The sequence below is a fragment of the Mugil cephalus genome, chromosome 11 (genome assembly GCF_022458985.1).
Source record: "Mugil cephalus isolate CIBA_MC_2020 chromosome 11, CIBA_Mcephalus_1.1, whole genome shotgun sequence".
Lineage (NCBI taxonomy): Eukaryota > Metazoa > Chordata > Actinopteri > Mugiliformes > Mugilidae > Mugil > Mugil cephalus.
Window position 1 is genome coordinate 13,305,157 of NC_061780.1, and position 16,591 is coordinate 13,321,747.

General features: G+C 43.8%; 2 protein-coding genes across 3 annotated transcripts; one reads left to right on the top strand and one right to left on the bottom strand.

Annotated features, from left to right (window-relative positions):
* The first annotated feature begins 277 nt into the window (after positions 1-277).
* cep85 (centrosomal protein 85) lies at positions 278-11,618 on the top strand. Of its 2 annotated transcripts, XM_047598389.1 has the most exons (14): positions 278-405; positions 1,239-1,299; positions 1,394-1,525; positions 4,066-4,859; positions 6,711-6,841; positions 6,957-7,074; positions 7,188-7,373; positions 7,787-7,939; positions 8,030-8,184; positions 8,275-8,392; positions 9,122-9,172; positions 9,249-9,356; positions 9,449-9,692; positions 9,777-11,618. In XM_047598389.1, the coding sequence occupies exons 1-14, from the start codon at positions 328-330 to the stop codon at positions 9,938-9,940; spliced, it is 2,493 nt and encodes an 830-aa protein (XP_047454345.1). In that variant the 5' UTR covers positions 278-327; the 3' UTR covers positions 9,941-11,618. The 2 variants fall into 2 exon arrangements, with proteins under 2 accessions (XP_047454345.1, XP_047454346.1); XM_047598390.1 differs by lacking the exons at positions 278-405; positions 1,239-1,299; positions 1,394-1,525 and adding an exon at positions 3,197-3,477.
* Positions 10,252-16,320, bottom strand: ubxn11 (UBX domain protein 11). The gene is made up of 14 exons (XM_047598391.1): positions 16,111-16,320; positions 15,972-16,012; positions 15,141-15,248; positions 14,876-14,976; positions 14,742-14,793; positions 14,563-14,642; positions 14,432-14,495; positions 14,117-14,334; positions 13,956-14,033; positions 13,770-13,887; positions 13,586-13,689; positions 13,408-13,481; positions 12,699-12,848; positions 10,252-12,620 (listed from the first exon to the last, which is right to left on the bottom strand). The coding sequence occupies exons 1-14, from the start codon at positions 16,179-16,181 to the stop codon at positions 12,446-12,448; spliced, it is 1,434 nt and encodes a 477-aa protein (XP_047454347.1). The 5' UTR covers positions 16,182-16,320; the 3' UTR covers positions 10,252-12,445.
* Between the last annotated feature and the right edge of the window lie 271 nt (positions 16,321-16,591).

Below are 16,591 nucleotides of genomic sequence, written 5' to 3' on the forward strand. Positions count from 1 at the left end.
CTGAAAAACAAAACATCGAAACTGAAAACCAGTGAGACTGCAAAAAAAAAATGAAAATGAAAATAACAACATCGAAGAAAGACAAAAAAAGACAGACAACGTTTGTTACAATGCCAAATTCTTCTTTCAATGCCAAACATTAAAGTCAGTGTTGTGGCCGCACATTCAGCTGATTCACTACCAAATATCGGCTCTTCTGATTCACAACCAAGACTCGACTCTTATGATTCACTACCAAGAATCGACTCTTCTGATTCACTACCAACCATCGGGTCTTCTGCGCATGACACATCTCGAGAATCAGTTGTTTAGCAGCAGCGGCAGCGGATGCTACAGATTCGGCTTCGGTTCGAGCCTGAAACCGAGATTTATTACTGCAGTCGGCGTTTATGTGACAAACAAAAGGTAAAGTAGCCACCACGAGAGTGCCGACAGCCAGGTTATTTTCGATAATGTCTACGCTCGGAAGCTCCCTCACATGTTGATGTTAACTCGTATAGCGTAGCGTCGTGTTAGCCGCTAGCTTGTTGGACGGAGGAAACGGATTAGTGACGGATTAGATAAAATGGTTAACGGTGCAGCGCAAGACATGAGAACATCGAGGAGGACACATTATAAAGGAGGTGTCGCTTCATAAAAGCCTGCACACGAACAAAAACAACAGTCCTACTTGTCTGCATGAAGTGTTTTAACACATTAATTTTAGTCGTGTTTAGCTCAGATATTTTCTCGGCTTGTTAACGAGTCACTTCCGCTACGAATTAGCTTGTGAAGAGGATTAGTTTTAAATCAAAGGAGGAGGGGGGCATCTTAGCTTGTCTTTGTCTGTCTGTAAGTGTTAAATTCGCGTGCCTCAAATAATGCACAACTTCCTCCAGCCTCTTGGGGCTATAAATGTTTGGATAACACATTATGTAACCGTGGGACATGTGCTCATGTTGTTATTTTTGTTGGTACCCAGAAAAGTCAGTCGTGGTTGTTGTTGAGGGGGCAGATGAATTTGAAAGGTGAGGAGATCAGTCACGAGCCAACAGCTGTTGAGTTCCAGGCTATGAATGTTCAGCTCATAATGTTCAATGTAGAAACAAAGGAGGTGTTTGTTAATCTACCAGCCTCTGTCACTGCCTCAGTTGAAGCTATATTAGATATTCTAAGAACCGCCTTGGTTATAATATCGTCAACGTGTGCATATCTTTTAATTGTGTGCAGATATAAAGCAATACATTTATCCCCACCAGGTGACTTTGTCTTTGTATGGAATGACAACCTCGCAGAGATATATTGACTCCAAGCCAGCGGGTGAGACGACACGCTGCTTGTCTTCATGCATACACTGTGCCTCGAGGGCTCCACACGTGTTGATATGCTGCCGTTGTCCCTTTTCATCCATTAGCTCGGTTTGCTGACATGGAGTGGCAGACACCAGCTGTGTCAGAGAAGTTCCAAAGTCGCTTTGGCCGCCGGCCGGGAACATCGGACAGTGGGGACACTGGCCTTGGCACCTCAGCATCTGACAGCGCAGAAGGTGATGACTTTTGCTTGTTCTAGCTCTGCTTGCAGCGCGTGTTGCATAACATTGTTTTGATTGTCAGCGAGGGAGCTCTAGCCAGTTTGTTTCTGTCGTATAGCAGTCTGCACGTCCCAGAATATTTGTCTTCAACAGCATATATGTGTGTGATTATGTGCTTTTAAGCGTGTCTTGACAGTTGAAGTCAGTTGCATAATGTCGGTGTTGTTTCTTAGGCTATTAATAGAATGAGAACATGTTCACGATCCACTGTTGGTGCTTAGGAGATATACTGAGGTAGATTAAAGTCCAAACTGCTTCACTGCTCTGGTTTTAAGGCTGATTGAGAGGTTGTGTTGTTGGACAGTTAAATGGAGACTGGACCTTGTTGTGTGGAATCTCACATTCACTGTTTTTTTTAAATTTATTATTGTTATTCTTTAAATGGGAGTATCCCAATGGAGACGGTGTAATCTATTTGCCCATATACACACTGCGTGGAAAAAATAATAGACTCAAAGGTTAAATGTGCTGGATGCCCAACTGGGACTGGGTGGTCCCCGTTTCCACAGGAAAGCCTGCAAAATAGTAGATTGAAAATTATTTAGAAGTGTGTCAGCACTCTAGGGTTTGTTCCTGACATAGCTGCTCTTTGCGATGCTACCGCTTGTCAGTTTTATAGAGCAGTGCAAAAACGTTAGCCAGGTGACCATCCACATCTAGCTTCTACATACACTCGAGCTTTGCATATCACTAATGGTGACATGAGCGGTCTCTCCCGCTCACATGCTCAACCTTGAGGAGATGGCGCACAGAGCAATTTGTGTCAGCTTAATGGCGACGCATCTCCTAAATCTTGCAAAGAAGTGAAAGCCTTTGTTCTCGAGGTGTCCGGTGTTAATTTACGTGCCCTGAACACCGCAATTACTGGTAAGGCTGCATTCCTACAAGGATGAAAGTTGTATTCAACCAAATTGGGGCCAGGCTTGTTACGAGATCCAGCCATTGTTAGGTTTGCATGATTCTGCTCGACTCTTCAATTGTCCGTGTCGTGTCTGGCGCGTTCCTTGAAAACATTTCCTTTTGAACGGGTGTCGACTTCTTGTAGCTTTCTCTAGACACTTGGATGGACAGTGGTGCCTAGCAACGTGACAGTTGATCCAAATTTAGCCCTAATGACAACTCGCCTGTTACTGTGTAGAGTGGAAAATGAACCATCCCTAGTACAACTGACATCTAAAACACTAACAAGAGCAAACAAGCTTTGAGTATTGGTTGTTATGCACTTCTGAAGGCAGGAATGTCTGTTGAGCAAACATCTAGCTACTTTTCATCTTACAGAGTAGTTTAGACTTGTTCTAGTCAGTCGTGAGTTAGCAGAGCCTGGGGGCTTCTTTCATATTTGAAGTTTTATGCTGTTGAAAGCTATATTTTGTTGTCGTTCCTTTTTTGCCTTTTTAGTGATAATTATTTCCTTCAGTGATTGTTAATTCGTGTTTCTATTTTAATTAAGTTGTGGTTCAAACGGGGTAGTGGAAAAACATCCCATTCAGGCTTTGACTTTGGGTGCACACGTGTGATGTGTGTTACAGTGGGAGGAGGCAAGGTGCTTAAATAAGCGGCACCCACAGATCACCCTGTAATTCGAGAGGTGGGCTATAAATACCCCTAACCTTTCCTGTGTATGCCTGTTTGTATGCGTTTGCTCAGAGCTTGTTACAGGCTGGTTTGGCTGTTGGAGGACAATACAGCTTGGGCACAGGGCCTGCTTGTTTTCGCGGCTGTCAGTCTTAGCTTCAGGGATTCTTTCGGCGCTGCCCGGAGATGCAGGAGACAGTTTTCTGTGGCGACGTAAAGCTTTCTGCAACTGCGCTCTCCTCAGTTCAGCTTTAGAGAAAATGCCACAGCTAATGACATGTTTGTTGCCTTCGAGTGACTGCCCTGTTTCCAGACTTCAACAGGTCTCGCAGGTTTGTAATGCTGTTGGAAATGTTATGTAACTTAAACAAATGGTGTGTTGAGACTTGTGGAGATGTCTGGTGGTCGGTTGTAGTGCTCCTGTTGCCTTCCTGAAGTTCTTTGTGATCCCTAATTGAAATGAAGATAGTTGCGCATGCTTACTGGATTGTGTTCACTGTTTCTGTGTTTGTTGTCAAGGGAGTAATTATCCAAGTTCAGCCTGATTAAAAAGAAAGACCGTTTAGCTGTAACTGATTTATGGATGAATGTTTTCATGTACATGGCAGTTAAAACTAGTCATATTGAGGCAGCATATTTCTTTATTATGTAAATCGGATAATTTCTTCTGTGTACTGGTTTAAGTCTATTATAAACCTCCTGAATTGAGTCAGTCAGAGCCAGTTAATTCTTTCAGCGATACCTCATCATCAAAGTAGGCCACCCATAAACCCTGCTGCATCTACTTTACATCACCAACTGAAAATAGAGAAATGGCCTGCAGTACTGCTCCAGATATCATACACTGATTGAACAAGGCACATTTGTGAGAGAATAACACTTCATCTCATTTCTAATGGTATTCTTATTTCACTCTGAAGATTTCTGCAGCTCCAGCAGCAGCCCGTCTTTCCAGCCCATCCGCAGTCAGATACCCATACCCACTGCACATGTCATGCCATCCACGGCCGGTTCCCCGGCCTCCAAGCCCCAGCCGTGCGTCCAGGAGGACTCCCTGTCCTCAGCTGTGGGTCACAGGTCTTCCTCTGGCTCAAGAACCCCAAGCGGCTCCACGTCAAAGTCTTCCTCTCTATCTAAATCGGCATCTTCCCCCAACTTGGATGCTCAGGCCGGCGTGGGGAGCGATCCTGCGGGAGCCAAGCCAGACTGCCTGAGCCGCTACCGCAGCCTCGTCAATGGGCTGGACCACTCGCTTTTCCCTACAGATCACACACGGATGGAGGATGGCCAGAGGTTTGACACCCCTGCGGTGGAGCCCACACTAAATCAGTCAGCCCTGTTGGGGGGGCTATGCCCTGATGTCAGACTCCGGTTACAGACGACCGGGATTAGAGACATCCCAGACTGTGTGTCTGAGGCCTACAGAGCGAGTATGGAGCACAGCTATAAGGTTCTGCCTGAAGCCAGGCCCGGCATTCCTGGCACATCCGAAGCCTCTAATCAGAGGGGAGGTCAGCCTGGCGCAGTCGGATCTGCTGGAGTTTACGGGAGCCCTCTCAGCCTGCAGACGCAGGCTCTGCTGAGGGAGCATGCAGGCTCCAAGGGTTATGAGCCACTGCGGCAGGACAGATGTAGTGAACTTTCCAGCTGGCAGCAACAACAGCAAAATAAGCAGCAACTGGACAGTTTACGCCTGCAACTGGAACAAATGCAGGCAAGTATTTATGCAGTCCGACAACATTTTATTCCAAGAATCAACCTGTTTATTTTTTATTTCTGTTTGTTCATTTTTTGACTTCGGACGTGCTCTAGCAAGCTTTTAGATCAGGGGCCACATTCAGTCAGTCTGATCTCAAGAGGGCCGGACCAGCAACACAATAGGTTTACAATAGGTTTTAGTGCAAAGACATACATTATTAAAGTGTTAACATTTAAAGAACTTCATTATTAAAACGTGTTTTATGAACAACTGGACATTTAAGAAAAAGAAGTGAAATTTCTGTACAGTTCTAGGTCTCAGTGTTGGTTTATGTCCACAACTCTCACTAAAACTGTGTGAAACCGAGGAACAGCAGTTACTTTTATTGGAAAAAACTGCTGTTAATTTCTTCAATGTAATTTTTGCACTTTGCAAATCCATCCCACGGGTTGGATTAGACCCTCTGACGGGCCGGTTTTGGCCCACAGGCCGTATGTTTGACACCTTATTTTAGATGTTTTGATGTGCTAGATGTGTCTGTCACACAGTATCTCTGCAGGGCGGCAAAAGAAACAAATTTTGGCGGCTATGAATTGTTTAAAGTCAGAACTTGAGCAAGCGAGAGTAAAAATCCATTGGATTAAACATGTGGGGCATCTGGTTGTTGGTGGATGTTGACGTTTGGCCAGAAATTCAGTTCTCGTCCACATACTGGATGTAGGTCAACAATGAAAAAAAATAATGTTCTGCTCAGAGACTTGAAGAAATTCTGACGTCAAATCCATCGACTTAATTCAAACCACAGGAACTTTAATGCAAATTTATTTTTGTCAGAAAAGGTTCAGCATCAGTCGACTTGTCACTGCCTCTGTTTTGCAATTTGTGAAAAGCAGTTGAAATGATAGGAAGTTGTTGCTTAACAATTCTTTACCATCTCAGCAAAAAATCAAGTGACTGAGATGCTGACTGAGTCTCACCCCAATATGTATTGTTGACATTTCTGCGTACCGTGTTCTGACACTTTTACCGATACCTGGTCAGTTTAACATGATGTTTTCTTTGAGATACTAAACAGAACATTTCAATTCAAAATCTGATTGAACCCAGAGATGATGATTTTTATGACTTATCCAGTATTTATTCTTTGTCCCTGTTAACATCTGTTATAGTGTTATGTAGACATAGTGAATGCAGAGATGCTTCTGAGTTAAAAAGTCACATTTTCAAACTGACATGCAAAGCTTCAATCTATGTGGACCTGGGACAGTTCAGACGACTTATCATGGACTCTGACTATCTGTCAGTCAATTCAGAGATGTCATTTACAAGGAGGGCTCTGGATGAACCAATTTGCAGACTGATCTCAGTTCTGTCTTTATTGTTCTGTTTTGTTCAGCCGGAGCCTGTTGAGTAGATAATACCAGCTAAAGTAGCTATCCAGCTGTCTGCAGATGTCAGGCTGGTAACTTGTCAACACTTAGTGCTCATTGAAGTGTGTGTCTGTGCTCAGCTAGAGCATCTGGTACTGACAGCTTGTGTGTAACCAGCTGTGTGCGATAGCATTTACAAGCGATCTAGGTCGCTGCTCAGTTGGTTTTTACATGTATTCCTAAAATAAGTATTTATGCCTTTGCGCATGAACAGATTTTTAATCGTATGTGTAACAGTAACAAAGATCAGCAGTTATTTGATGTTATTCACGAGGTGAAATATGGTAGAAAAGGCACCTGAACAATTTACTACAAAGATCCAACCTGTGCATTTGCAAATCATTGCATTTCTCATTCATGTTTGTTTTTCTCTCTATGATGCAGCTGGAACAGTCTGTGATAGTGACGTGTTTCTACACTATTATCTGTGTTACAGTTAATGAGTGGAGGAATGGGGCAGTACTCATCTCTATACTCGACACCCGTTCACTCAGACTCTGGCAAGTGGGACGCTCTGGTCAAAGCCAGCGAGAGTCTGCTAAAGGAGAAGGAGCTCATCATTGAGAGGCAAGCCTTTCCGCTAGTTCCACTGCTTATGCCGTCAAATTAGCTTGAATCTACACTGTGTAAATGTTTGGGATTCTACTAAAGCTGTGTTAATGATTGTTGTATCACGATGCAGACAAAAGCAGCATATGACACAGCTGGAGCAGCGTCTGAGGGAAAGTGAGCTGCAGGTTCACGGAGCCCTCCTGGGCCGAGGGGCGTCTTACGGGGACATGTGCATGCTGCGTCTCCAGGTTGGTGAAAACCCCGCTTTGTCTCGCAGAATCAAGACTGAGAGAACCTTCTGTTGTAGCGTTTTAATTTTAAAAACCGCCGAATCTTTCATTATCACATGGTGGCACCGCAGGAGGCTCAGAGGGAGAACGCGTTCCTGAGGGCACAGTTCACCGAGCGCACCGACTGTGCTGCCCTGGAGAAGGCGGAGGCGGAGCACAGGCTGGGAGCCGTCGAGGCCGAGACGCGCCGACTGACTGATAGTCTGAAGGAAACGTGCGAGAGACACGCAGAGGAGATGAAGAAACAGGAAGAGAGGGTTCGTGCTTACTTAACACCACTTCCTGGAAGCAAGAGCGCCAGAAAATTAAATTTAAATTATACGGACAAACTTCTATTTAAAAGACTAAATGTAATTGATTAAAATTAGTCAGTTCAGTTAAGTTTTGTTAGATGTTTTGGGCCAACCAGTTAAAGACAGTTGATATTAAAGGACCTTAGCAAAACATTTAACTTCCTTGAACCCAGACTTAACAGGAAACACATGAGTAAAGATACTGTCATGCTTTGCACAACAATAAATCTTTAATATTGGTACAGTTGAGGGCTGTAACAAAACTTATTGAGCAAGATGAAAGAAGCATTTGATGATTTGACAGTTCGTCCTGTATTTGTAATTCTGTTTTGTACAGACGGATTAATACTGATTATGTTTTCAACATATGTGAACAGATTCGCAGTCGGGACAAGCACATCAACAACCTGAAGAAGAAGTGTCAGAAGGAGGCAGAGCTGAAGAGGGAGAACCAGCAGCGCATCGAGACTCTGGAGCGCTATCTAGCCGACCTGCCGACCCTGGAGGACTACCAGAACCAGAACAAGCAGGTCAGGACGCCTCTGCCCTTCCACTCATTCAGGCCGTGTTTGTGATATTTTACTTAGGTCAGTCATTAAACGTGTGGATTTTTGCATCAGCTCCTGGAGGCGGAACAGCAGACGGCTCGGCTAGAAGAGAAAGTGAGAGAGCTGGAGGCCTGTCTGGAGACGACGCACTCGCAACTACGGGAAAAAGACACGCAGCTGGAGGAGCAGAAACGCAGGGAGAGAGACCTGCTGACCACCATCACTGAGTATGGACGTGTAAATTCTCTTTAATCTGTTTGAGTGCAGGAGAGACTGTAACAGCTGTGGATAACGAGTGCCATGTTCCTCTTCCTCAGTATGCAGCAGCGGGTGCAGCAGGGCCTCGAGGACGGAGCCAGGCTTCCTTCACTGGATGTAGAGAAGCTGAGAGGAGAGAACAACTCTCTGAGAGAGGAACAGCAGAGGCTCAAAAAGGTCTGTGGTCTCCTGGATGCTCCATATATTTCTATCACATCTGTCAGTACAACATCTATACATAAAATCTATCATTTAATATTATAGCAGAGCACAAATTCCATCCCAAAACAAAATGCATAAACTCTAAATGTAGCATCTAGTTTATATGATGACTCAAAATGACTTTAGAGTTTATCTGATTTGGAAGAGGAAGTTTGTGTTGTGCTGCATTAGACAGAGAAGTGTTAAGTTCTCTCAAACGTGTTTATTTATTAAATTAAATTCATGTCTCTTGGTTGTTAACCCACAAGTTATTCTAACAAAGCTCACGTCTGAACCGAACAGACCAATGACCCAGTGTGGAGAAAGAGTGATTAATATTGAAATGAAGAGAGTTGATAAACCAACGTTTATGTACTAACGGGGGCAGATTTGACTAGCTCCTCAATGGAAATGTGTTTTAATTTCCCACTTGTGCCGACACAGTGTAGAGAGGTTTTACTCTGTGAGATATACATTCAAATCCCAGTGTTCGTTGTGAGTGCAGTTAAATCAATAAAATGCAAAATATCCACGACAGCCTAGTTGATGACACCTCACTGAACTCCTGAGTTAACATCCATCCCAAACTCATTCCCTCACTATAATAAAAGCCACCATCATCTTACTCTGGGCGTTTCTGCATCTTAAGACCATTTGAATTGTTATTGAAGCTATAAAAATAAAATTGAGTTGTTCTCTTGGCAGGTTATTGAGAAGCAACATCGAATGATGGAACAGCTTGGCTCCCAGATCCAGGTATTTATCTCTTCACAATGATTCTGTTTTTGTTTTTTGTTTTATTATTAACAAATCTGAGTATTTGTGTGTACAGACTTTGGAGGAGCAGATATCTCAGGAAGAGAGCAGCTCTCAGGCTCTTAGGGAGGAGGTGTTGGCCAAAGAGCAGAATGTGTTGGAACTCCACACAGCCATGAAGGAGGTGAGGAAAAACAAATAAACGATTCCCGTTTGTCAGGAAACCTGCGAGTGATTAATAAAGCCGAGCGTTAACGCTGATTGCTGTCGTCGTAGCTGTCGGCACAGAACCAGGACCTGATGGAGCAGAATCTCACGCTGCAGGAGCAGATGAACGATCCAGAGCGGAGGAGCTCCAACCAGGCCTCCTCCGTCCTGCAGCCGGCCGGGGCTCGGCTCACGCAAAGACTTCATCTGGAGATCGCTTCCTGCCTCAGCGACCTGCGCTCCCTGTGCAGCATTCTGACCCAGCGAGCCCAGGGACAAGATCCCAACCTGTCCCTGCTGCTCGGCCTCACTTGTAAGAACCGCGAGAGTTTAAATCTTTAGTTAATCGGAGAAGTTTAAAAATGTGAGATGAAGCAGTAGTGTCTTGTTTTTCCAGCGCCTCCGACGGTTACGGAGCAGGACGAGGACTGGATGAATCCTGAGGTGCTGCAGAAGAAGCTGGTCGAAGCGCAGCAGCTCCGCCGCGACGTCGAGGAGCTACGCAACGTCATACTGGACCGCTATGCACAGGACATGGGAGAGAACTGCATAACTCAATAACCTTGACATCCAGGCGATGGAGGCGAATCTCAGCAGTCCCCCCTTCACCTCCGAGACATCGACCAGGCTCCTCTTTCACGCCTAGTTACTGAACGTCAGAAAGAGGACTTGATTTTCATTCTCTTTGAAATGAGGACAGAGGAAAGCCCAAATGGTTTAGGTCCTACTTCTCTCGACTGACTGAACGTTGAGTCTCAAGCCTGTAGCTCAGACCCCACCCACCCCCCCGGTGAGTTCATCTATTTCAGTCCAAGGGCTAACAGAAAATAACTTACCTCTAATACTTGATCCTTGAGCATTGCGCTTGTGTGTTTTTAATAATAATAATGATGCTGTCAGTTACCAAACAGTCTTATACTTTTAGTTCCACTCTTGTGGCTAACTCTGTGTAGAAGTCCCACAGTTGTAATTTATTGAAATCTTAATTTCCTCCTTTAGGGAAATTATCCAAGAAGTGGTTGACAATCAACTGAAATTATTTTAACCTGTGCTTTTAACTGAGTTCGCAAGGAAATGTTACTACTGCGCCATTATTTAAAATGGTGAACACTGTAATGTTAGACTCTGCTGCGAGGTATGAGACGTATCAACTGAAGGGTTCAAAACCAAATCAGCCTCTCGCACCAACAGGCCTACCAACCGTTTTAATACCAAAGAAACTCCAGTCGAAAGCAGTTGTGCAAAGTCTGCGATTGTTTGCGAGCGCTCCTCTCTGCTGCAGGGCCTTCCTCCGAGTGAACACCGACATGTGCCTTTCTGTCACGTTTGCAACTACAATGCTAATAATTCAGTTTCAGACCAACCACAAAGGGCTGTTTGCAGCTGACTCTTCCAGTACGTCCTTTTTTTCTCTGTGAATCAACCAGTAGAATAGTCCATACATTCCCTGACACTGAATGTAGTAGAAGACTTTGGCCCCGTCACTTTTTTTTTCTTTTCCTCGGTAGACGATTGAAGTCGAATAAAAACTCGTAAATCTGGGTGCTCTGTGTAGAATTAGACGAGTAACGTCGCCGCATACTGTACATTTCAGGTTGATAATGGCCGACTAGCATTCGACAGAGTGTTGAACTGTTTGATGAATACGTGACTGAGTATTACAGTATTAATCTTCAGTATTATTTATTGTTTTGTTTGCTTTGACAACTCAGTGTGAAAGCGTTCTGGGTCCTTCCTGTTGTGTTGCTGTAATAATGTGCTAACTTTGCATCCGCAGTGTGTAAAGGTCCCATGAAGTGTTCTTAAAGATTGTAACTCTCGTCTGTGGTTTGATGTGTCCCATTATAAATAGGACGTTGGAGCAGGGCAGACTTTCTTCAGGTGTTTAGAGGGGTTGGCTGGATCACCCCCCCGAAATCACATTGTTCTCGTTTTATATTTGCCCTAAGTGCTGGATAAGCCATTTCAAAGAGACTTGACAGGATAAAGAGGGATTTTAACGTGAAAAATATGCAACAAAATCACACGAGCCAGGGACACACAAGCCATTTTTTATTTCATTTCATGGGACCTTTAAACTTCAGTAGCACAAGGTTTAACTTTAGAAAGTCAGGCTCCGCATGCCTTAACATCTCAAATGTTTTTGCAAAAGGGAAAAAAGACGTTTATATTTTCATACTTTTGTCCTTGTTTGTATTTGCGTATTTTAGAAATAAAGATTTTCAACATTTGGTTTTAATTTGTTTGAATTTCCACTTTCATTTTGACCCGATGTTCTTAACGTGTTCTCATTGTTTCTCTGCAGACGGTAAGTAACACCTTTCTATAGGTGATGCACCCGTTTTCATCAGGTTGTCTGACTCTATTAATAAGTGGATTGGGTGTCAGCCTAGACTTGAAAGATACACATTAAATATTAGTTAGTATCATAATTAATTGTGGGCTACCAGTGGTCTCTGTTACGTTACATAAAAATAAACCCAGTGAGTTGCATGCGGTGATGTAGGCATTTGGAGAAACTTGGAGAAAACAAAGGAAATGTTCTCAACTAAATCAATTTTACGCTAAAGAGATCGAATAAGAGGATAAATACAGGTGTAAAATTGCTTATTTTTATTCAGTTTGGAGGTTGTTGCACTGTCTACTTTTACACAGACATTATTTCTTCAACCCCACATAGTCTGACTAGAGGTTCCACCTTAACAGTTTGATTCAATAAGATATATGTGAATTTACATACCCCCAAAACACTAATCAGAATATGCCGTTTTGACATGTACAAAGTAAGTATAACCAAAGAAATTACATTTTTCTTAAACTTGTATATTGTCTTTATTGTCTTTATGTATTCATTCAATAGAAGACCGATAGATTTTAACACCACTGTCTACGTGGAGTCCAGTTTCTACTCATCCTTCTGCAATTCTTCTGCAAACACACTGATTTCCTCTGATAGGACAAGTCTGTTCATGATTACATGGGACACATGAGTGGAGACATCGTTAATGTCCTCACTAACTCCTACTGTCTGAATGAAGACACGTTTAAAATAAAATCCTTTGCGAGTCATGCGTAACCTTCTATGGGTTTATTGACTTCAGTCAGTGAATGACCGTTCCGCTTTCGCAGCAGCAGAGTAGCATTGGTTGAGAGTCCACATGACTGAAGGGTCTGGCCGTCGTCGTCATAGTGACGCTGTGGGTACGCGCTGATGATGTCATAACCAGGCCGGCCGACCCCTCTGTAGTGCAGGGAGACACATGGATATTAAATAAATAAATAAATAGAGACAGAGTGTGTAGGTTTTATGTGGGCCCACCTGTGTTTGTCGAGATACTCCCGCAGGTCACCGACCGTCTCCGAGAAGCACATTGTCACCACGTACACTTGACTCCCATCTTCAGACTTCACCCTGAGCGTGACGACGCCTCGGGTGACGGGCGGCTGGTCGGCGGTGGATGTCAGTGGCCTGGGCGACAGCGGCAAGGCATTAACGTTTGAGAGGAAACTCCTTCATGAGCCGACGCGGTCCACGGTGGCCTGTCCTATTTTACAGATCGGCGCATCGAGTAATCTCCACAATCCTGACAATCGGTCACCGTGGCCAAGTCAATATTTAATCGGGCTTTACATCGAGTGTAGAGTTCTTGTATTCACTAATTCCTTCAATAATCCTGTTTTCCCTGTCGTTTCTATGTAGCTGGATAGGTACAAGATGATCTGTGGATTACCTGACGTCTTGTATTTCTATATGTTACATGTTAAAGCTTTTTTTTTTTGTGGCCGTCCTCTCCCATCACACAATCTGGATGTGCATCATTACTGTAAAAATCCACCCTGGCGTATTGAGCAATTGTAGAATATTCTCTACCGTAAAAAAAACAATATTAGATAATCCTTTATTCGTCCCACAGTGTGCAGCGTGGGCTTGTAATGGATGACACCCTCTGGTAAATCGGTTAATTGTCAGTTTAGAAGCCAAATTTGTGTCCCAGTTCATGATATTAAAAAAAGGAATAATCGCTCACCTCCCTGTCATTGCTTGCAGAGCTGGTGTGTCTATCAGGATCACTGAGCTGCTGCTCTGGGCATCAGATGAACCCTGGGTAATGTATTTAGAGGATGAGCATTGTATCACAGCCTCTAAGACACAAAGGATCCAAGCACACAAATAGTTCCTGGTGGAAAGAGGTTGATTCCTCTCACCTGCAGGGTGGCCCTCACCGAGTCCCTGATGTCAATCACTCGTCCGGCCTTCACTACCAACTTCGGCAGCTTGTTCAGGAACTGATCCACGGTCAGCTTCCTCCCTGTGAATCAGAAATAACGAGAGAATGACAAAGAAGACTGAGGATGTCCACCAGAGCAGAGTGATGTTTGCAGAGCAGACCGGGTAACGTAGAGTCCACAGCCGATTCGCACGTCTCCCCACAAACAGCCTGTCCTCCACCTGGAAATGTATCCCAGGGAAGCCTGAAGGCGAATTCCTCATCCCGCCTGTCATGCACCTGCACAAGGAATGTCTAATGAGACTCACATTTGCACATTTGACAAAGAGGAAGAAGCAGAGCCTCGCCTCAAAAGGTACGCCGTCTGGAAATCTCTCCTGGAGCTCAGTTGGAAAATAACCGTCCATCAGATCCTGCATGCACTCCTGCAAGGACCGAGAGAAAGAGAGAGCTTTAACCACAAAGACGTCAGTTTAGGATATTTTCTTTGCAGTTTTGTGTGGCTCACCTGGGTACTCTGTTCCTGATAAGAGCGGAAGGGGCCGTCAAACATGACGATGCCGTTTCTGTAAAGCATCAGTCGAATGGGATCCTTGTGGGCCAGCTGCGCCCCCGTCGACGTCGCTCGCACAAAAGACTCTCCGTCCCCTGCGAGGACGTTCAGCTCCTTGATCCTCTGCAGCACGAGGTCAAAGTTCATGCGGAAGCTCCTGTCAGCGGAGGCGTCTACGAAGGGAAACGCTAATATTCAGGATTCGGGAGTTTGAGGGAAATCTACTACCTCTTAGCCTTAGAGGCCTCCGTCTGTGCTGTGTCTGCTCACCCTCGGCCGCATCCCTGGTGTCGTCCTCTCCCACCCAGACCAAACCGTAGTCACTCAGAAATTTCTGCAACGTAGAAAAAGGTTAAACGTCCACACACTAAACGAGAAAGCGGCCTTTCAACCCGCCTTACCTCCATTTCTTGCACTTGCTTCTGCAGCTGTTGGCACGTTCTTTCAAAGTCGTCTCTACCACTTGAGCCACGTGAGTGTCCTAAATGCACACAAACACACAGGCGGCTCTAGAGGAAGTCTTCCATCTAGAAACGTACAGTTTATCAAACTCAGGTCTGAATGTGTTGTCTGTAATTACCTGGTTCTTCCTGAACCTTCAGCTTCTTCTGTAAGACTGAAATCTTTTTGTCCTTCAGAGGAATGAAGAAGACATCTAATGAGAGCTGTGGCAGCTTTGAAAGACTCACTCATCCGGAGGAGGTGTGTGCTCACCTTCTGCTTTATCTCCTCACTTTGACTCTTCACTGTATTCTCCAGCAGGGTCACTCGCTGCATCATGGCCGACATGAGCTCAAAGTCGCTTGGAGGGGCACCTGATTGTCGGCATGTAGGTATGAAACACATTCAACCTGTTAAAATGATTTAGTTTGACATAAAAATGTACCTAGAGTTGGATTAAATTAGATTTATGTCCTGTTTTTGTTCGTGTTGCAATAATTAAAAGAAGATATAGAATAAATGATGTACTCATTTAAACCTTTCTTTGCCGGAGCTTTAGACACTGAAGTGGAGGCTTCACTGGGGGCAGAGGGGGGCGGAGGATTGGGCTCAGAGGAAACATCAGGAGCCAACGCTGTCTGAAATTCTGAATAAACAGCGTGTAAAATGGGATTAAAGACAGAAAACGTTCATGTTCTTTACCAGAATAGAAGAAGTTGCAGTAAAAATCTGTTTGTCCAAATTGTCAATTCAGGTGTGGAGTACAACTACGCCGCATATATAGTGTTCATTCAGGTTTTTGTGCAACTTTGCATTTCAGAGGAAAATTAAATGCTCATTGTGTTTTAAGTTTAAGTTTTTGCTCCAGAAGACCCATTTGATGGTTATTTTACATATTTAGATTTACGTACATGACATGAAGATAAAGAAACAGGCCTATGTCATAAATCAAACTATCCAGCACTTCATATTAATATATCAAATGTACATAACAGTTGATTAATATATTTTCCTGTACATTTTTTCACAACTGTCACATGTGATGATGTCTTAATTTATTTATTATTGTATTTTATGTATCACGTTAAAGTGGGCTTTGGGTATTTCTGATGTGCATTTGTTTGTGCTTTCAGACTTTTTACAAGCATTTCTGAATCTGCAGATTTTTCCATAATGAAAACAATTATTAGTTGCATAAAAACTCCAAAGAGTTTTACAAAAAAAACCTGTACCTCAGACAGTTAAAGTACTAAATTGCTGTGAATTAACACATGAGTAATTACTGATAATGTGGTGTAGTTTAACTCATTGAAAGTTTGAACTTAAATGAAACATCCTCCAGAAATCATGACCTGTGAGTGCATCGTACCTTTGAGCAGATTCCTCCTGAAAGGCACCTTCTGTTTAGCCCTGCAGAGACAGTTGTATGTTTGTTATTAAGGAGTACATGTTGCCTTTACGCTCCCTCACTAACTCCACAGTTGTATTTCTACCAGTTAATAACCCACCATTGCTCATCCCCAGGGCCCTGCAGTGGAGTGCGCCTCCTTTTCTTCAGCATGGAAAGAGGTGAGCTCATCTTTACTGAGAGTCTAAGTTGAATCCAGAGGCTGAGAATCTCAGACCTTAGAAGCACTTCCGCGTTTCTTCAGTTTGTTTGGACTCATCGCTCCCTGTTGCCGTTAGCAACAAGAAGCGATTTACCCTGCAGTTCCTGTTTGAGCCACAGGAGGCCGCTGTTTCTCTTAAAGGCATCCTGACGGTGTAACTGAGGATAGCTTTCTTTTCTTTCTTTCTTTCTTTCTTTCTTTCTTTCTTTCTTTCTTTCTTTCTTTCTTTCTTTCTTTCACGACAAAGTATTCAGCAGACTGATCTGTTATTCCCATAAACTGCAGTCCCAAAATTGCAAATCTCCACTTCTCAACTACAGTAAAATTCTGCTGGCACTTGATTCTAATAACATGAACAAATATATCATAAGCTACAGGG